At 43.5% G+C, this 21,412-nt stretch overlaps 1 protein-coding gene across 1 annotated transcript in view; it reads left to right on the forward strand.

The window, feature by feature from the left end:
• The window catches only part of PLEKHG7 (pleckstrin homology and RhoGEF domain containing G7), a 58,375-nt gene extending 37,055 nt beyond the window's left edge, over positions 1 to 21,320 (forward strand). The window contains 11 exon segments of the mRNA XM_053447867.1: positions 2,531 to 2,617; positions 8,495 to 8,653; positions 8,995 to 9,026; positions 10,351 to 10,397; positions 10,399 to 10,467; positions 10,826 to 10,851; positions 10,853 to 10,908; positions 14,837 to 14,883; positions 17,008 to 17,107; positions 20,100 to 20,197; positions 21,213 to 21,320. Of these exon segments, the coding sequence (XP_053303842.1) occupies positions 2,531 to 2,617; positions 8,495 to 8,653; positions 8,995 to 9,026; positions 10,351 to 10,397; positions 10,399 to 10,467; positions 10,826 to 10,851; positions 10,853 to 10,908; positions 14,837 to 14,883; positions 17,008 to 17,107; positions 20,100 to 20,197; positions 21,213 to 21,320 (829 nt within the window).
• Positions 21,321 to 21,412: the final 92 nt, after the last annotated feature.

Raw genomic sequence — 21,412 nt, forward strand, 5'->3', positions numbered from 1 at the left:
AGGAGATTCTTTGCAATGATGCTCAAGGTGAGAGATGAAGGAGTATTTAATACACTGAAACAAGCATGAAGTTAGGTGAAAGTAATGAAATCTTTGGTCACCTCTGAAAACAGATTTGAGTAAGAAATGCTTTGAAAAACAGGGGAAAGAATGTAGTGCTAGCAATTAGATAAACATCTCAGGATCTCTCAATCCTTCAGAACATGTTTAAATTCAGTTTTTAGTAAATAGTCTGGAGAAACATCCACTTCTCCTCAAAACACATAATTTGTATTTGTCTGCTGGGGCGGCTATAACAAACTGTCACAGAGTGGGCAGCTGTCAAACAACAGATATGTATTTCTCATCGTTCCAGAAGGTGGAAGTCAAGATTAGGTCACCAGCATGGTCAGGAGAGGGTTCTCTTCTGGGTCTTAGACTTTCCATTGTATCCTCACATGGAAGAAGGAGCCAAAGATCTCTCTGGAGCGTCTTTTATAAAGGCACTGAAGCCATTCACAAAGGCTCTATGCTCATGACTTGGTCTCCCAAGGGCCCACCTCCGAATACAGTCACACTAGGGCTTAGTATTTCACATGTGAATTTGAGAGGACACAAATATTCAGACCATAGCATAAGAGCACTTGTAGCCTACCGAACGAAGCATGGGGCATCGATAGACTCTTAATTCCAGGTCTGTAATATAACCCACAAGGGAGTGCTTCATATCATGTTACAAATGGGCAAAGGTGAGTTATAAAAGTTTTCCTAAATTTAAGTGGCCCTATATCAATCAGGTTAACTTCATTTTTGTACCACAATAACAACTCCCAGATCTCAGTGGTGTCCCTGCTCTGGGACCCAGGCTGAGGGAGAAGCCACCCACTGGAATATTACCAGTCTTCATGGCAAAGACACGAGGGATAGGTCAGAGCCTTCACTGAGTCTTCAGATGTCTGCCTAAAGCAGCCCCAGGCATGGCTGTTCACACTTCAGAGGTCCAAGAAAGTCACATGGCCAACCTCGCCGTCAATGGAGTGGGAACCTGTAATCCTCCCCAGGGAGGGGAACTAGATGGACAGGATCACCACACTGCCTCACAGGAAGCTCCCCCCGGGGAAGACTGGGGCATTTGTTGTTCACACGTGAGCCATCTGTGTGAGTCACTGAGAGGAGAAGGGAGCTTGGAGAGGTCAGATAATCTGGCCAAGGTCACAGAGCTAACGGGTTATGGAATTGGATTTCTAAGCCCTGCTTTTCATGGTCTCAATGGTTGCCTCTTCGTCATGGCATTTGTCAAGCATCTCAGTGTCTTCTGAGAAGTCCTGCTCTCTATCTCCAAGTGTTTCCTCCCAGAGCTCAAAGCCCACTGAAAAGAAACTCACAGGGTCGTCTTTCAAATTACTTTTTGCTGAAGTCAAAATGTGCCCTTTCTCCTCATCGCGTCTTATCTCTGAGGTCCTACCAAAAAACAGTTTTCTGGGCTTTTGTTATCTGTCTTCACGACTGTCACTTCCTTTAGTGACTTTTCAGGCTGGGCCTGCTTTCATTGGTCCTGTTGGCAGGAAGTATGCATGCCTCCCTTCTCCCATTCTATCACATGACAACACTATTGGGAAACCCTTGTTGGGACCCATTACTCATTATTTTAATCAATAAATCTATCAAGGAGCACATAGATTTAGCAACATGGCAGGTGCTATGGAATCCCGAAGAGAGTGTCTCCCAGTAAGAAGGCAGAAGCATTGGTGATGAAGGAAGAGTAACCGTCTGTCCTAAGAACCCCTTCCTTGAGTCGTTGGCCCATCGGTGTGTGCTCAGTTAGACCCTTATCTATGTAAGAATATACATAGGGATTGCCATCTGCCTTATTTGAAAATAAACTTGAGTTGGTTTACCCATGTGAAGTCACTGTAGCAGGTTTAGGACTGATCAAAGTTCTACAAGATTAAAGTAACAACATGGAACTCTTCATCAGATTTTCTACAAGAACAGTGAGGCGCCCCAAATTTAATGCCATATTTTTAGGAGCCAGCAAGAGAATTAAGTTTGTGAATAATTTGAAGGACTATCTGATGAAGAGTTCCATGTTGTTACTTTAATCACGTATGACTGAATGGTGGTTGGGACCCATGCGGGTGCCTAGGTCTCAACAAAGCATAAACAGAAATAAAGGGTGAATTAAACTAAGATGTCCTAAGTAGAATTTCCTTCAAGTATGAAGGGTCAGGAGGCGGTGGTTTATCGAGGAGTTACCCGCTGATGATGAGAATACCATTTTTTGTTTAAAAAGTGTTCATCCGGGGGCGCCTGGGTGGCTCAGTGGGTTAAGCCGCTGCCTTCGGCTCAGGTCATGATCTCAGGGTCCTGGGATCGAGTCCCGCATCGGGCTCTCTGCTCAGCGGGGAGCCTGCTTCCCTCTCTCTCTCTCTCTCTCTCTCTGCCTGCCTCTCTGTCTACTTGTGATCTCTCTCTGTCAAATAAATAAATAAAATCTTTAAAAAAAAAAAAAAAAGTGTTCATCCGGAAGACAACTTGTTTCCATCCACAGGGTCACAGCTCCTGCTGATCCCAGAGTTCCTCAACCGCTGTCTTTTGAGAGCCTGAGGCAGAGAGATGACTTTGGAATTTATTTGAAAGTAAAGCACCATTTTCTTTTATATTTTTCCTAGGACTCTTTGGATGTAAGGGGTACTAGGAATTATTTCACCCAATTAAATTGGAAAGAAGAAAAATAAATGATCACAATACATTTCAACTACAATTCTGCTTTCCCCATAAATGCATGGTCCACTGCCCACTTAGGAATTTTACATGGTGCATATCTGGAAACATTAGATCATCATTCCTGAAATTTGGGCAGGACTTCAAAATGTTTGATTTGTTCATTGTTTGTTTTTTTTGTTTTGTTTTGGTTTTTGGTGTTGTTGTTGGATTTTTTTTTTTTTATTTTTTTTTTTGGTGGAAGAAATTGGCACATTGTAAGGACAAAATAGAACAAGAACCAAGCTTTGTTTGTGAACAGAAGTTTGGCTTTTGTAGGATTTGGAAATCCTAGGAAAATCCTACTGCACAAAAGCCCAGAGCCCCATTTACACTCTAGTCTATGGGAATGGCGGCCCCAGAGCGCATCATGGTGCACAAAGTAAATGTTGCCCCTGAGGTTGGACAACATGGCGACTATGGGTTCCAAAGCATCAGAACAACAAGGAATTTCTGCTGGGGAACATAAGCATTTGCTAATAAGAAAAACTGGAGCGAATTTTCCCTGATTTCCCTGGTTCCTTTGACACCCCCCCACCCCCAAATTTTGATATTTCTTTAGCTTTGAACTGTACCTTTTCAGCATCATGCCAGAGCCCTTCTGTAGGATCCAGAGAAGATGGTCCCAGCCTTTCCAGAAAACCAGCTCTGCCCTGCAGCTGCAAGAAGGTCCCCCCTTCCTCCCACCCCAGAGCATCCCCTCAGAGGCATGGGAGGCAAGGCTATGGCAGTTCCCAAACCCTTTACCAGGAATCAGTGTGCCTTTGCCATGGCCTGGAGGTGCCAGAAAGCCTGGGTATGGTGGGGCCAAGAAAAGAGGAAAGATCTTTGGGAAGAGACTTGGCTCCATTTTTGTAACTTCAGCCTTTTGGCCTGTTTCATTTGCTGCTCAAAGTGAAAGCTCATTAGAGTTCCCAATGAATGAATAATGCTGTTGCAAAAGTTTTCCCTGGAATCTGATGGACTGGACTCCTGGCCAGGCCCCCAAACTGGGGAGGATCCAGGTCCTCTGCTCTCCCTTCCAAGCTAAGGCAGAGATGAATTTAACCAAGCTCAGCCACTGCTTTCAAGTAACTGTGGAATATCCCATATCAACTGGTTTACAGTTACTTGTGAAATACGTATAGCACTGGAGATATTTAGGGAAAAGAACTAGGGGGTGCCATGTTGTAGTGACAACGTAGAATATTTTTACATCGCGTGATGCTTTACCGGGCACTTGCTCAAACATCTCTTTTACTCCTTAGCACAAAGCTATGAAGGTGACTACATTGTCCCTATATGTCCCTGAAGTTCAGAAAGATTGTGTCACTTTACAAAGTCACATGGCCAGTAAGTGGCCAAAAAGAACCTGGATAAATATCTTCAGGCAAAATGGAAAAAAACAATGGTCTTCATACCAGAACTATTTCTAAAACTTCAGGGCAATTTCCTGTTGCTGGGGCACTTTTAGCTTCAAAAGACAAAGCTGAGGAATCAGGGGAGGCTCTGGAGGAATAAGAGGTGCACCTGCCCTCCACAGCCCCATAGTATAGAACAAATGCAGCATCACCTATAGTTAATTTTATATAACATAATATAATATATAATATACATAATCTATATTATATGTAATATAGATTATATATATCTATATATATCTATATCATATATCTACATATATCTATATTATATATAATGTAATGTATACTATATAATAATATATAATATAAAATATAATTAAAATATAGTGTATTATTAAAATATACAATAAATATAATTATACATATAATGCTTATAATATGTAATAAATACATAATGTAATAATTATAATATATGTAATTATAATACATAATAATATGTGATACATAATAATAAAAATAAAATATAATACATAATAATGATAATATATAATAGTAGTAATAAAAGTGAAAAGGTGACTCCTTCTGGAGCCCTTGCGATGGCCAGGCCCTGTGCAGCCTGCTGGTCATCTATGATCTCTTTGTCTATACAACCCCCCTGTGAGATCTGACATGATCCCCATTTTCCAGGAGCTTAGACGAAAGAGGCAACTTGCTGGAAGCTATGGTCATTCCGGGCAGAGGCAGGAGGGATTCAAAGCTGACTCTGCCCTGATCTAAGCAGTGGGGCTGGAGAACTGGACTCTGTCATGCTGGGGGCTGCCTGGAACAGGGCGATGAAGGCGCTGGGATGAATTTACCCACCGGACCACGTGGGGCCTGGCTTGAAGACAGTCTGTACATACTGGAGGCGAACACTGATGGGAGTTGAATTCTCTCTGCTCTTTCCTAGACGGTTGGGATGAAACAGGGACAGACTGGGAGCTTACTGTGAGGTCTGTTCGTGTGCTTCAGCTAAACTTAGGCTAAGAGCTCTGCCTGCCGTAGACCGAGTGCTCGAGAAACGCCAACTCCTGTTCTGGGCATTTTGGGTTTTTTGTTTGTTTGTTTGTTTTGAAGATTTTATTTATTTATTTCACAGACAGAGATCACAAGTAGGCAGAGAGGCAGGCAGAAAGAGGAGGAAGCAGGCTCCCCGCTGAGCAGAGAGCCCGATGCGGGGCTCGATCCCAGGACCCTGAGATCATGACCTGAGCCGAAGGCAGAGGCTTTAACCCACTGAGCCACCCAGGCGCCCACGTTCTAGGCATTTTGTGTAGATTAAATCATCAAAACTCCTCAGCAACCCAACACGGTAGTCTCTCTTGTTCTCCACATTTCACAGATGAGGCTGAAGGAGCTTCCATAAATTTCCCAAGATTCCACGGACGCTGGCTGCTCAGCCCAATGCCACATCCCCCAGACAGATTTATGAGAAGAATGTTTTCATCTGAGGCCCTGAATTCCTTTCACTGTCCCCCTAAACACACTGGATACTTTTCACAAAACAAAAGCAGGCTCCGTTGATCTAGACTCTTCCATGAAAAGGCCTTTTATGTCCAATCTTCCTTGGCAGACATGTTCTTTTCTTCCCTAATGCACCTTAAAAAATAAAGCCAATAGGGAGATGAAAGAAAAACTTAGAGCTACTTTTAGAATCATCAAATATCTTTCTTCTCTTTTCTGAAGCCTTTCAAAACTCTAAAATCTTCCAATTATCCCTGCCTGGATCTTTGACTAAATTGTTCACCACTGATGCTTCTTGCCTGATCGTTATGCGGTGGGGGGGATTGGATGTTTTTATACTTACCTGAATACCAGTGGGTGCTGGCAGCCCACACTGTCCCCTGAGGTGTGGAAATCTGGGGCAATGGCCCAGGGCTGTGCTTTGAGGAAATCCGTTACTGGAGCTCGCAGCCACCCCAGCTGGAACGCAGCTGCCAGTGAGTCCGCACGCAAATCAGCCAGGAAGGCCAGGGGCGAAGGACCCACCCCACCCCCACCCCGCCATGTGCCTCTTCTCTCCACTGGTTCTACCCCCCAGCCTTTCTGCACCTGCAGTTCCTGCTTCCTTCTCCTTCCTTACACCCTTGATCAGAATCACAGCTGTTTTGAGCTGGATGAGAACTTGGAAGTGATCTAGTACCTTCCACCATTTTCCAAAAGAGGAATCTGGGATACAGAGAAGGGAAGGTAGTCCCTCGGCAAGCCCTAAAGCCTGGCTCCATCCGCCTGCCCCCGTGTGCTCACTTTCATGACCTGCCTCTGTCTGGGGGGAAGTGAAAAGATCGGGTCTGGCAGAATGCCTGTGAGGAAGGAGCCCTGAATGTTTTCAGAAGAAACAACTTTGATAAAGCTGCTAGTGTGGCCGGACAAGAACCCCACGGACAGGGTCAAACTTCGAAAGACAGGCACAAACTGCTAAGCCTGAGGCTAGAAGGAAAAGGCAAATTCAGGGGTAAGAGAGAGAAAGAGCTCTCTTTTCAGAGAAGAGAATGGAACCAGAAAAACGGTGGCGGGGAAGCTGTGGGGTGTGTCTTCGATCCCCTCCCCCCAACCCAAAATCTTCAGTGAAATACATGTTAAATAATAATTCATAATTCTAAAAGTATTTGGCATGAATGGGTTTACACTGGAAACCAACAAGGGAAACCAACCAAAGATCTTAACTTGGCATTTGGCCCATGTTGCTCAAGAAAGTAATGTGGGGACCGACAGGACTCCAGAGGCCAGAGAAAGCCGTTGGAACTCAGGACCTGCAGGAGGGCTTTAGACTTCCTTGGGCTATGGAGCCCGTTGTATCCTGATCTCCAAAATGCAAGGGCTGACATCTGGGCATGAAGATGGACCCAGCTGTCTTTGGGGAAGCAGGGGCAGCCTCTACGGTATGCCTTGGTCCACTTGGTCCTCACTTCAGGGCCATCAGACAAAGAATTTAACCTGGACCTAGACTGATCATGAAAGTGGAAAGAGGTAATAGCCTACAGCAGGAAAGATATGTCAGTAAGGGTAGGACCCTTTTATACCTCAACGCAGGTGTGAGTGGGTGGGAGAAGGGAAGAGGAAGAGGAAGATGGCACCTGTGTGTACACTAGCTAGAGACTTGGCTCAGTGCCATGTATCACCAAAGGCCAGGTCCCCTCGAGACAGTGTCACATTCAGAGAAACAGTCCAGCCGATGAAGCAGATGGAGGAGCTATTCTCATGTATACTTGTATTTCTCAAATCCTCTTATGGAAATCCGGGTACGACCCACAGCAGTACTTACTAAGATTCCTTTTCCTGTCTCCCCAGCACCCGCACATCCAGCAGAGGCCTCCTGATCCAATCTCTCACTGTTGAAAATGGTCTTTGTCTTTATCCCTCCCCTCCCCGCTCTCTGCTCTATATCGTGGAGATCAATTCAGCCTCTTTGACTTGTGTTTTCATTTTCTCTTCTTTACCCTGATTCTCAGCAGCATCAGAGACTCAAGAAACTGCCCCAATGAGCGAAAGTCCTTCCTTTCCTTTCACCCTCCAGTATGCATTCTCAGCTTTTCCATAAATCACAATGAGGGTGGAGCAGAGCTGGTGAAGCCAGAAATCTCTCCCAAGGGCCGGGGAGAAGGAAGAAGCCAATGGGCAAAACTAAACTCAAGTGAGAAGAGTGAAGGAAGCTGGGGCTCGTGTGTTAATACATCTCATCACCGCACTGATGGTGCACGCGTTCTCCAGGAGATATCACAGATTTCAAACTTCTCCTGTGCCTCAGAATCCTGATACATTTCCCTGTTTAGGGGATTGGGTGGTGGTGTCACGTGGAGGTCTGAGGACCACTGCCTTCGTCACCACTCCTGGGAAGGCAAGCAGCTGAATGAGGATTCTTCCATTTCTTTAATTGGAGAGTAACAGGGTCAGTCTGTAATATTCGATAATACTTCTTAACCACGTTTAAGGACTCCATTTCCAACCCTGAATTTGGCGCTGGTAGGTAGATATTTGCTGAAGAGTGTTGACTATGGAATTTTCAAAACCAAAGTGTAGGCCACGGCTTATAAACTTTCCCAGCAAACTCACAAGTATGTTATGTAACTACTGAATAAAGTAAGAGTTTCTTGGCTTTTTTTTTTTAAGACTTTATTTCTCTGAGAGAGAGAGAGTGCGCGCATAAGTGGGGGGGAGGGGGAGGGGGAGGGGGAGAAGCAGGCCCCTCGCTGAGCAGGGAGACTGATCCCAGGTTCGGTCCTAGGACCTGGGATCATGACCAGAGCCAAAGGCAGACACTTAACCAACTGAGCCCCCCCAGATACCCCTCTAAGAGTTTCTGGTGTCCAGGCTTCTCAATGCCTTGATCAGAGAAGCCATATTCTGATAGTCTGCTTTTGTCTTCTGCCGTGGTGTGAGCAAAATGAACAGTGAGGATGGCTGCTCTTGCCTTCAGCTGCGAGTGGGCCCCCCTGGAGGCTGACTTGGTAGCCCTTGTTGCTGAAGAATGTCTGGAAACAGAGTAAAGACTCTCCAGAGGAAATCATGACCCACCCATCAAGGAACAGGTGACGTCACTCAGTGAGTCCCTGAGGTAGGTGACCCAGAGCTCTGCTGTAGAGATGGGAGGTGGGGGGTCCTGTGGCTGCTGGGAACCACTGGGGCTTCCATCCTGGAAGGTAAGTCCATTAACATGAGGTCACAGCTCTCAGAAACCTGGGTTCGAGTTTGAGTGCAGTGCAAATCAAACACGCAAAACAATGGGCTCCAGTCACTTCCTGGCCGACCTTATGAGAACTCTAACAGCAAGTGTGTGAGGGCGTGGCTCTGTCTCCAAGGCCTTCAGAAGTGAGTTCAGGCAGGAAAAGACCTACTTCCCAGATGATTGAAGGCACTTTGTTTTTAACAGCCATACTGAACCCACACACAAAGCAAATGGAGGTAAACACCACAGTGAGACTTTCCGGAGGATAAATTACCATTCATCATTTTTTTTTTAAGGTCACTGAAATCCAGGGCCAATGTCGAATTATGCCAATTGCAATCTCAAGAACTGAAATTTGGGACTAGGAACTAAGCGAGCCCTATGATGACTTAATTCGTGGAGCTTTGTATAATAATTTAATTATTTGAATTTACAAATAAACCCTTGACATAGGCCTATAAACCAAGATTTTCTGGGAAGCATCCAAAGGGAACCACTCAAATTGATTATCAGTTGCACAGATATATATATTTTTTGTTGTTGTTGTTGTTCAAATTCTAAAATGACCCAAGGAACTAGAATTGAGCTTATTAATGAGCAAAACAGAAAGTCAATTAAACACAGACTTTTCAAAGCTTTGAATGTCATTTTGGAGATTATGACTCATTTTGATAGGTGTGTGAGAAGACAACAGCATTTCTTCCGGAGGTTTCTCAATAAAATATGGATCCTTGTCATTGAGGGAAGACATTCCTGTGGGCCTCCTGTAAGCCTATGAGCTTAAAGACGACAAATTCTCAAGAATCCCACCTACCATGTGATTCTATGGGTCTATGACTTGTCCTTCATATTCCCAAAAATTATTTCAAAACCTCAATAGTAATGAGTTATTTTTAAACGTTAGAAAATTAATACAAATCTTCACAAGAGAAAATGAGTTCTTCTCAAAAAACAGTAGTCATTCTTACCATGAAGTGGATGTAGGTTTTACAATTAGTAAAAAACAAAATATGTTTGTCCTTGTTCATATGATTTGTTCCCCCACTAATTAAATGCTATATGGTTCAGGGATATGATAAAGCTACCGAAGGCTTTATTACTATTTTTGAAATAAAAATGCACAATACATTTCCAACTTACTGAGTTACATTAGTTAAACTTCGTTTTTCTCTGCAAGAGGCTGATTTCAAATGAGTTTTTCTAAGACATCTAAACAGCAAGCAGTATGTTAAATGAATGTAAGATACAGTTTGGCTCCAAGGGCAGTCAGTATCTCTAAATAATTACTGTGGATCTTGGTTAAATTTTATGCTGTAATGTCAGATGCATTTAAGATTTTATTGATTGTGGGGCGCCTGGGTGGCTCAGTGGGTCAAGTCTCTGCCTTCGGCTCAGGCCATGATCTCAGAGTCCTGGGATCGAGCCCCACATTGGGCTCTCTGCTCAGCGGGGAGCCTGCTTCCCCCACACTCTCTCTACCTACTTGTGATTTCTCTCTCTGTCAAATAAATATAATCTTTTTAAAAAAAAAGACTTTATTGATTGTGTCTTGTTTTTCAGGGGATCTTGAGTGAAAAGTGGAGTGGCTTGACAATTTCCAAAAAATGTGGACGTCTACAGGAGATTATAATGTGGCCTCCACTATGGGGTAGTGATAAAATAGTCTTCATTCCAGAAGTACACAAAGGATCAATTAGGACTTATGTCCTTTTCCAGAACTTTGGCATTTAGGTGGAAATTAACACTCTAGTCTTAGAAAGTCCCCAACTGTCCACTTGAATAAGAAATCTAGTCTTATGAACAAGAAGTGAAGCCCTCATCTACATGGCATTATATGTGGGAGGCAGACATCCTCAGCCATTCTCGGGGATGGCCCTTCTGAGTGGTTTTCCATTCTGTCCCATTCCCGTGTCTGTCTTCCAGCATTTTCAAATGTCTCAAACCTTCTAGACAGAATGCATTGCCCCAGCTACTGGAGTATGTTCTCTTTCCATCCATAACAGTATCTCTGTGATTTTCTCCCTTGTTTCCCAAGTGCTTGGAACATATTTTTAATGAACACAGCAGAAAACATCTTGTCACTAACCAAAAGACCCCTTCTTCTTGAAGAAAAATTTAAAAAAAAAACTTTTTTTAATTACTCTTTTTTTTTAATTTTTATTTTTTTAAATTATTCTTGCAGGTAAATTACTGCTTCCTTTAAAAACTCAACATCTTTGCTACCTTGTAACTTATCTGATCATTGCAAATGGCAGTGTGGGAGGAATCGTATTTGCCTCTCTATCGCCAACAACGCAAAGTGATCTGTGATTCAGAGCCTCCTAGGAACTCACCCAGACTCTATGGAACTAGCCACACATCCTCCATTTTCTCTCTGTGAGGTGAGATAACCATGTCTATCTCATAAGATTGTTGATCAAATGAAATGATAGACACGGAGAGTTAGCACATGGTCTGGAGTAGACTAGACACTTGACCTGCCCTGTTGTCATCATGGCTTTACTCCTCCAGTGGGCAGGGCTACCATCCCATCAGTGGCTTGGGACACTGTTATGTAATACACATTGTGCTAGGTGGGTACCATTGGAGACTACAAAGTAGTTGTTCTGCAGAATCCTCTTTCCCTCCAGCTGGGGAGCTCTGCCATGGTGAGCAGACCTGCAGTGTAAGTCCAGGAAAGCAAAGAGTCTCTGAAGCTAGAGGACCAGAGCAAGGCATTGTGTGGTCCATGAGGCTGCAGGTGAACTTGAAGGGGGAGGGGTAGAAAGGATGGACGTTCCTGCAAGGACAGGAGGGATGACCTCTCAGATGAAGAGCCTAGAGGGAGAAAGGCTTGGAGGCAGAAGCCACCCAAGAGTGTAAATTCTGGTAGTGGGGAGGTTCGGAGGGCAAACCTCCCCCCACCCCACTCCCTCCTGACAGCCAGGCCCACTTCCTAGCTCAGCCAGCAATGCCTGTGTGACCGTAGGCCCCTCACAGCAATCCTGTTACGTTGTCATTTCCTTCCTTTGTCGTGCAGATTCAGTGAGCTGACAGATGGATGGCTACTTGAAGAATGGCCGGCACTGAGTCAATCAGTGCCCAGTAAATACCGTCATGGTCAGACAGGCTGAAATAAGATCTGAGTCAGTCACTCGTCTCTGCACAAACTCTGAGTGGGTCACCCGCTATGTGGGAAGCTGTGCAGGACACGGGGTGGCCTATTCATGGTAGTGTGGTCCCATGGGGCAGTGCCGGGCGAGAATGCCTTATTGAACAACACTGCTAAGAATCCGCCATATTGCAGATCTAGTGCAAGATAGCAGGTTGGGACCCAACACGCACCTGGCAACTGCTGACAAGGAAGGGTAGATGTGCCCAGCATTTACCCTGAGGGGCTGCTTCCTGCGTTTTCTCCTTTCAGTAAGCTATGCAGAGAGGTTACACTGAATCCCATTGTATAGGTGAGGAATCTGGGGCTCAGGGAGGTTCGGTGATCGTGCTCAAGTTCACTTGGCACGTTAAACGGCAGACACCAGACCCATGCCAGGCCACCTCAGCCAAGGAGGCTTCCAGAATCAGAGCCGCCGGCTTGGAAGCCAAGCCGAGGGCCCCAGCCAGGAAACGGCTGGCAACGAGAAGTCATTGAGCTCTTAGACAGCAATGTGATAGGTTTCAAATGCAGCTGAAGAAAGAGTTATCAGAAGCAAAGCACAAAATGGTGCAGGGGAGGGGACCAAAGTCGAGAGACCAGCTGGAAGCTCCTCCATGAAGCAGGGTGAGGTGAGACGAGCATGGGCCTGGGCTTCTCAACTGTTCTTAACCCGGAGGCCACGCCCTGCCCACTTCCATTTGAAAAGATGACAATTTTAATTTTCTTTGATGTTAGTCGCCACTTCAAAAATAATTATGCATGGTGACCAAACCAAGTCAAAGTAATGAAATAAAACAACTCTTCACGCAAACTGCCTTTCCCTCCAAAATTGACCCTCACCTGGAATTATCAGAGATTTTGATTTGCCCCCTCCCTCTATCCACCACCTTCCCAGCCCTGTGAGGTGCACTGACCTACCCTAAAATGTTAGGTACTTGCATAAATAGAAAAAGATAAATGTGAGAGGTGTTTCAAAGGCAAAGGCAGGAGAACTTGAGGATTGTTAAAGTGGGTAGAGGAAGTGAGCCGAACACACCCTCCCGTGCCTTCATCTATGTGCCCGAAAGGTTGGTTGAGCAACACCGCAGGCGAAGGGAGTGAGTCGGGTGGTCAATTTTAGGGTTCAGGTGTGGGCATGATAGGTCATGTGGAAGCTGGATGAACACGCCCATGGCCATCTCTCAGCAGAAAGCCTTGTCAGATGTGCCTTCACGCAGCACACAGGATCAGGGTGCTTGTCACAGAAGCATGGGTGGGAGACTGGCTCTGCCTTCCCTGGGGAATTGCTTCTTCCACATGGTCCAAGATGAGTCACCAATCGTGTGTCTCCATGCAAGCAGGTGGGAAAGCGAAGAGGGGACAGATCAGAGTCCTGCAGTTTAAGGACAGGACCCAGAAGCTGCACACTTTTGTTCCTATCCACTGGTCAGATTTCGTCACTTGGTCATATTTAGCTACAAGGGAAGCTGGGAGGTGGAGGAGTACTTGCTGTAAGGTGGACATGGAGTCACTAAAACTTAGAAATTCCATTACAACAAAGGAGGGGGGAATGGTTTTTAAGGGACAACCAGCAAGCAGTCGTTGCTACAGCTTGATTTGCAAAAAGTTTCTAATAGTAATGGAATACAATTAAAAAAAATTTTTCAAGGACAATTCAAGATTGAATAAAATATGTGGTATCTTGGCCATGCAAATATAGAATCTTTCCTCTAAACTTAAAAGAGGGGAGGAAATAGAAATGAGTCCTTACTATTTTATCTATTGACTTAACCTTAGCCACACAGTTTCCTGCATATGAGAAAGAACTTCTAGAAAAATATTAATCAATTTTTCTGATTTTTCTTGTATTTACTTTAAACGTCTGACTCATCTGCCTCCGAACAGACTGCCTATTCCTCTGAAATCATTTCCATTTAACCACGTCTATTTCTAATTTCTAAGGGATAGAGTAGAATAGTGAGGGGATTCCTGATTCTACTGTTTGATTTCTCTCGTCCTACTATCCCCTTCTTAGGGAGAAGTATAAAAGCCCATTTGCCTTAAATAACACGAAAAGTGATATCAGAAAAGTTTATAAATGTAAAGCTACATGATGAATATTTAAACATGTACAGACACATTGCAAAACTCAGGAAAAAATTCACTTTAATGACTATCTTAATCAGCTAGAGCTGTCATGAAAACATACCACAGACTGGGCCACTTAAAGAACAGAATGTTATTTCTCACAGTTCCGGAGGCTGGAAGTCTGCAACCAAGTTGCCCGCTGATGAGGTTTCTGGTGAGGGCTCTCTTCTCAGCTTGCAGACAGCCTCCTTCTGTGTCCCCACGTGGCAGAGAGAGAGGGCTCTCTTGCATATGCTCTAATGATGACACTAATCTTCCTGGACCAGGGCTCCACTCTTGTACCTTCATTTAATCTTACCCACTCCTAACATAGCCAAATTGGAGGTTAGGGCTTCGACACAGGAGATTGGGGGGCAGGGGCGGGGAGACATAATTCCGTTCACAGCAATAACAACATGCCTTTTTTCTAGCCACATATATCTTTGCCATGACCCCCCCCCCAGATGAGTCAAAAGGCAAAAATAAAGCAAATTCCATTAGTCGATAGATGTGTCCTAGGCTTCGCTGAAATCACTGCAAACACCATCTGAGCTATCTTAACTCCACATGAAATGCATCACAAATACCTTATCTTTAAAGCTGGAAGCATGGGCTCCCGTCGAGTCTCTGCTTCAGGGAGAAATCAATTCAACAGTAATGCAGTTTTCTGATGCACAGGATTGGAGCTTCCTAAGGCGTAAGCCTGGTTTGCCCTGACACTCACCCTGTCTTGTTTTCTAAGGGATTCTTTGATTTGAAAAACACCTTCTGCTTACTATTTCCAGCCCCCATTTCACCTTCTTTTTTCCCTCAGAACTAGCACCAGATTCCTAGATGTTTATCTGTTACTCTTTGTTATGAAAACTGAGAGCAACAAAAAGATAAAATGCTGTTATTTCTAAGTAAGTCTGCTAAATAAGGTTAGAAATATTCCCAAATAAATTATGTTAAAAATATAAAGGATGGCTAGACATCAGATTGGATTTCACCCTCTAAAAAATGGAGGCATTAGGAAATGTGGCTTTTTTATAGTCCTCTAGCTCTGAACTGAAAAACAAAGCCAAAAGCAAGTTACATTTTTCTTTTTCTTTTTTTGCAAGTTACATTTCTTAAGGATGTCGAAGAATGTATACATTCTTAGAATGACTTAGTCTGCATATTTGTGAAGTGAATGTCAAAAGCCTGGACTTTTGGCCTGACCTGTCCAAGCAAACGAAACCAAATTACTTTCATCCATGTTGGCCTTTGTTCACCAGCCATGACAGTATCACTGGTGTCGTGGTGAGCATCTCTGGTTTCCAGATTGCCCACCACAGCCAAAGCAGCCAGTGCATGGGGGGCTCTCTAAACTGTCTGCTGTCATGTGCTGAGGTGATCGCCACCCCTCACTCTGATTCGAAAGCTCACATGGTTCCTGAGAAATGATGATTTGGGAGCCCTGAGCTCCCAGGGTCCACCAAGAATGGCAGAAGACACTTGTGGAGAGCCAGCATCACAGACAAAATGAGCCAACTGGGGACTCCAGCCGCAAAATCTCTTCTGGGAACAGGGATTTTTTCCACTACTTAAGTATTAATGGTTCCATCATGGTGGTTGTTACCACACCTCAAGCCATGGGGTCTCGTAGTCCAGTCGAGGCTTTCTGTCTGATCTCCCACATCACAGTGTGCTCCCTGAGTTACATGTGCAAGTGGTAGCAGGAGGGGGACTCCCCAGGGCTCTTGGGCACATGCCCTCAGAGCGGGGAGGAGGAGCTGCAGTGCGTCTTAGGTCCTCAGAGAGAGTTCACGTTGTTTCATTCCACTTCTTTACCCAAGGACTCAGCCCTCCACAGACGTCAGATTATGAACTAGGTAGTTCACATCTCTTAATACTGGAAGCTGCTAGATGGCATGTTGGTTAGTTGAGCTAAGTAATTTAAGGATCTTTAAGCAGTAAGAGATACCCATTAATCCATCTGTGAAGAGTTGATCAGTGGGTGGGAAGGGCATGGGTGCTGCAGAATATTTCGTCACAGCTTTGAAAGTTGGATGGCCTCCTATTTTAAGATACCCAGACAAGTGTGTCTAAACACGTCAAGCTCTTGAAAATCGCCATCCCTTTCAAAAACCGTGATGCCAACCAACACAGTTTGCCTCCACTTCAAATAGCAGCACAGATCAGAGCATGAGAATTAAGGCAGCCCACAGTAACCATATTATCAGGTAATATGCTGGTTTCATGTTTCACAACTTGATTCCAAAATAAGGAATGTTATCTGTTTTAAATTCCTTTCTATTTTCTTTCCTCTTTGCTATTTGAGGCACATGATATGTCATGCAAATCATAATCTTTGACACTTTTTTAAAACATTGAGCATCTTGGGGCGCCTGGGTGGCTCAGTGGGTTAAAGCCTCTGCCTTTGGCTCAGGTCATGATCCCAGAGTCCTGAGATCAAGCCCCGCATCGGGCTCTCTGCTCAGTGGAGAGCCTGCTTCCTCCTCTATCTCTGCCTGCTGCTGCCTACTTGTGATCTCTGTCAAATAAATAAAATCTTTAAAAAAAAATTGAGCATCTTATATTCAGCATCTAAAATCATTCAGTTATTTGTAAATTATAGGCGTGGAATTGATTTAGACTTAGTATTAGATTCCATGGACAGAGCTGGCCAGAATGAGGCTCCCCTTTCTGATTCATATAAAGTACTAGAGAGAGACACTGGAAATGAACAGTGTGATAAAGACTTCAATGTTTCCCAGTTGTGGACATCACCCATTATTTATTCAGACAACTGAACTTGGAAATCAGGAATACTATGTACTTTAACACTTTAAATCATGACGAATTGGAGGGAACACTTTTCAAGATCCAGAAAAAAGAGTTAGCTGGAGTTCAAGCAACTGTTTCTAAAAAATCAATTTTGTTAAGGATGCATTTTAGTAATGCGCACAAGTATTTACTTCCTATTTTTACTGCATTATTTTCTTCTTTACTTTCAGAAACTTGGAGGCTCAGACCCTGGTTTACTGTGTCCTTCACTCACTCCTGAGCTGCAAATAGTAATAAGAGGGGGTACTTAGTGTACAGTAGTTGATCAGCGTTTGGGGCAGGGGGGCACTGGGGGGTAGGAGACCACCTTCCTGCCCTAAGGCAGGAACAGGAAAACAGGGAGCACTTCCTATGCCCCTCAATTCCCAACCCAGCAGCCAAGCCCAGAGCTCCAAGGACTAGCACAGGACCACTGTAAACACAGTGGAGAAATATTACACAATGAGTAAATGAATACACACAAATAATCATGATAGCAAACACTGACCATAGTTACATTATACGACCAAGGTATATATTGAAATGCTTTACATGTTACTCATGAATGGAAGCAAGCTCTCCCCAGGAGCAGAAGGGCTCCACTAAGGGGAAACCTGCATCCAGCCCCCGAGCCTTCTGTCTTCTGTCTTTTCTTTCCACTTTCACCAAGATTTGCTGAAATGTGATGTGGTCAGGCTGAAAGGCTGCGTATCTGAATTGGTTGGAACTGCTTGCAGTCTTTATAGACCAAAGTGTGCCTAAGCCAGAGGACGTTTCTAGAGAAATCCTAAATAGGGGCATCTCAGGGGAGCAAAGCCGTTGCCTTGTGAGTGCACCCCCAGCCTTGTCCCTGTGGGAGCCTCCGCCCTGCTCAGTGGATGGCAGAGCAGTGTAGACAGGCAGAGACTCGGTATGTGAGGCTTGGATGCACTTTTGTTTGCTTAGTTTACTTTTTCACAGGGAGAAACGTCATTAGCAGAGGCTATCCTAGAGCAGGAATTTTTTTCTCTCACTACAGTGGCCATAGTTAGAAGATGATAAATGGACTTGAGGGGAGGAAGCCGTCAGAACCACAGCGGAAGAGCAGAAGCAGCTGGGGCTGCGGGCTCAGGTTAGCGATGGCCCCATCACCTTTAAGAACTCGACTTTCTGGGAGATCTCACATCACTGGATCACCTTGGGAAATACATGCTTTTTCTCCTCTACTCTTCTTTTTTTTTTTTTAATAAAAACAGTATTTTTTTAAAGCTATACATCCACCATTTTTTGTTATTTTCTGATTTGTTACTACCAACTTGTTTTATATACACATATTTTTTTTTCCTCATTCTCCTCATCTAATTGTTTTGACTGTTGAAGTTAACAGTGCGTGAACCAAAATAGCTATAGAGTGGGAAAGAATAAAGGGTGAAAAAAGAAGAGATAGTGCTTTGGAATGATTGACAACCCCGTTTCAAATCCTGGCTGAATCATTTACAAGCTGGGTGACCTTGGAAAAACTAAATCTGTTTCCTCATTCCTAAGTAAGAACTAGAGGACTTAGTCGGTTGCTGTGTGGTTTAAATGATACCCACCCCCCGCGCCAAAAAAAGAGGAAAAAACAGCACAGTGCCCAGTACATAGTAAGGGCTTAATAAATGGTGTCAGCTATTATAATTATTATATTAGAATGTCAGGCAAGAAAAAGGGCAATTCTTGACCATATTATTTTCTCTTCTCATTTTATCTTACACGCTTGGCTTGACCAGTTCTTTTTGCTTATGAAGTCCCTTGTACCCATATTACAAATCAAACAGATGAGGGATGCCTTGAAGAATTGAGAACTACAGTTGCAGTTCTTGAGGAAAATGAATTCCAAAATCCAGCCGAGAACAACAACCTGGTCTGTAAAGCCTGACTTGCTACAGGGAATTTATAAGGAAAAAAATCAGGGAGTAAAACAAACTCATGAGGTTTTTTCCAGAAAGTCATTTTAATAGCCCTTTCATCGCAGAGAAGCTGGACAGAATTTCATGACCTTAACAGACATCACTGTGGCAGAATTTAGGCATTAGGAGGTTTAGACTGCTATGAATATTACCTGTGATGCTACAATGGCTCCCGCAGTTAAGAAAATAAAAGTCTTGTATTCGGTGTAATTCTGAAATGAGGCCCAACCTCGATGAGTCTGATTTAAACCCACACATTTAATCAAATACAAATAATGACAGCAGACAAGCATCAGCGTAAGGATCAGCCAGGAATAAGAGTCTGTGCCTCCTCCTCCACCCTTAGGTTCTACCTGATGTGACCAGAGGACAAGCCTGGTTTGGCTCTCTGTTTGTTCCTAGATATGATTAACTATATAGGCTGCAGAATTTTACTCCCTGTGTGGTATTAATAATTCAAGGGAGAAGCTTTCCATTTAAAAGCATCTGCTACATTTAGAAAAGAGAGGGGTGGTGGTGCCTGGGTGGCTCAGTCAGTTAAGCTTCTGGCTTCAGCTCAGGTCATGATCCCAGGGTCCTGAGATGGAGCTCTGCATCTGGCTCCCTGCTCAGTGGAGAGCCTGCTTCTCCCAATCCCTCTGCCTGCTGCTCCCCTGCTTGTGCTCGCTCCAAGAGATCAATAAAATTTTAGGGGGGGGGGGAGAAGGAATTGCTTTCCCAGTATCTCCTGTCTTTTCTTCAAAAGACCAGGTAGGAAATGACAGAACAGACTGCTTTTTTTTCAAGTGCAGAAACCTCACCAACACTTCTTTTTGTTTCACATTTCACATGGTTTGGTAGAGGCTGAATTTTGAGTCAATTTTTTGGCCTGTTGTGTAGCACTCAGATTTGGTATTTTTGTTACATCTTAATTTGTTTATAACCCTTGTTTTGCTATGATTTCACTTTAAATACAAAAGTAACATTTTAAAAAGGAGCTGTGGAAGTCAGAGAAACAATAGTTAATCTTTTCCATGTTTTATTGTCTATATTTTACATCCATACTATCCACCTAACATGCTAAATTTCTTCTAGAAGGTGCCCATTTTCCATCAGGTAAGCCATAATTGCATTTCATCAAGTCCCACCAGTCTTTAAGTAAGGAAGAAAGGGTTTTCATATTTAAGTGGGCTCTATTTGGACATAGCAGTGAAGTCTTGGTCTTGGAATCGACTTTTTCTTTCCTTTTTTTTTTTTTTTGTAATCTACATAAACCTCTCACGTTCATTAAAACAAACAAATACTCTAGGTTCTTGTACTGAGAATCTGGATTTCGTATTAATGGATTTCTTTCATCTTTGTAAATCTCTTTCCAGCATTCCGGCCGAGAAATGCTTTCCCTGTACAACATGAAAACAGGTATGGACAGTATATAGCACCATTCTTATTACAAGCCCAAACGGAAAACATCAGAGTATCTATTCGATTTTATAGGGTGGATTCTTCAGATTTGATATAAGGGGGGGGGGAAATCTCACTCCAACCCTCTTAAGTAATGGGAAATGGGAAATTTTGTATATTTCCTTTACCAGCTCTGAGAGGCAGGAGTTAAGAGGGGAAGGATGTGGACACAAAGTCTGTATCATGCTGAGAAATCTCAAGAGTTGTCCATCTCCTTACACTCTCACAATTGACACAGCCCCCTTCGTTTTCTCCTGGACCAGAAGCTCAAGGGCTGCCTCTAAGTTCTGCAGCTTATGGAACACAATGGGGAAAAGAACTGCTTTCGGGTTGCATGATTGACTTTTAAGGTGTTCAATCAATTTTCAAAGTCCTGAAATGCAAGTGATGTGATGGCAGCTTAAATGAGGGGCTACTGCAATAATAAACCACCTCTGAAAATATGCCAGTGTTTAAAAAAGAAAGGAAAATATGCCAGTGTTGATACATCTATGGAGGGGGAAAGCGGTTGCCTGATTCTGGTTTCTCTATCTTAGCAGTTTCCATTTTTGTCTCTCTCCAGGAAGGTTTTCATCATAGCAGCAACACAGCCTAACAATTAATGCAGTATTTGCATTATTCTTAATAACTCAACTTCCTGGGTCACCTCCTCAGTCTGTTTTCCAAAGTACGCCACTATTTCCATACAAAATGGAAATTCAAGAAATTGAACTTTCAAACTATTTATATTCTCGGTGCTAATTTTTCTAATTAGTCATCATTGACTATTATGGTTCCTTGATTACTCATAACTGTTTTCCCAACTTCTTCCATACCATACTCATTTAATCCATTTGCACCTTCATGCATGATTAGAGCTATTTTATGATGTATTATATTTAAGAAAGAAAATGGGAAATATGCAATGTTTCATTAGTCTTCAGTTTTAAAGAGCAAGTCAATAAAAGGAAAATATTAGTCCAAATATGTGAAAAATTGACAACATTCTCCCTCCGCCGCCCCCCCCCCCCCATATATATTTTAAACAGGAAATGTGGACAGCACAAGTAACAGCAGCGGTCTCTTGCTTCACCAAGAATCAGGAAACCAAGAATATATCTTTATTTACATTGCCTGCAGAATCCTCTGACGTTTAGGGACCTAAAACAAGTGGTACATCTTTTTAGACATTAGGCATTAAGATACTCTTTCATTCAAACTTGTTTTTTTTAAGATCTTATTTATTTGA

The sequence above is a fragment of the Lutra lutra genome, chromosome 8 (assembly GCF_902655055.1).
Source record: "Lutra lutra chromosome 8, mLutLut1.2, whole genome shotgun sequence".
NCBI lineage: Eukaryota > Metazoa > Chordata > Mammalia > Carnivora > Mustelidae > Lutra > Lutra lutra.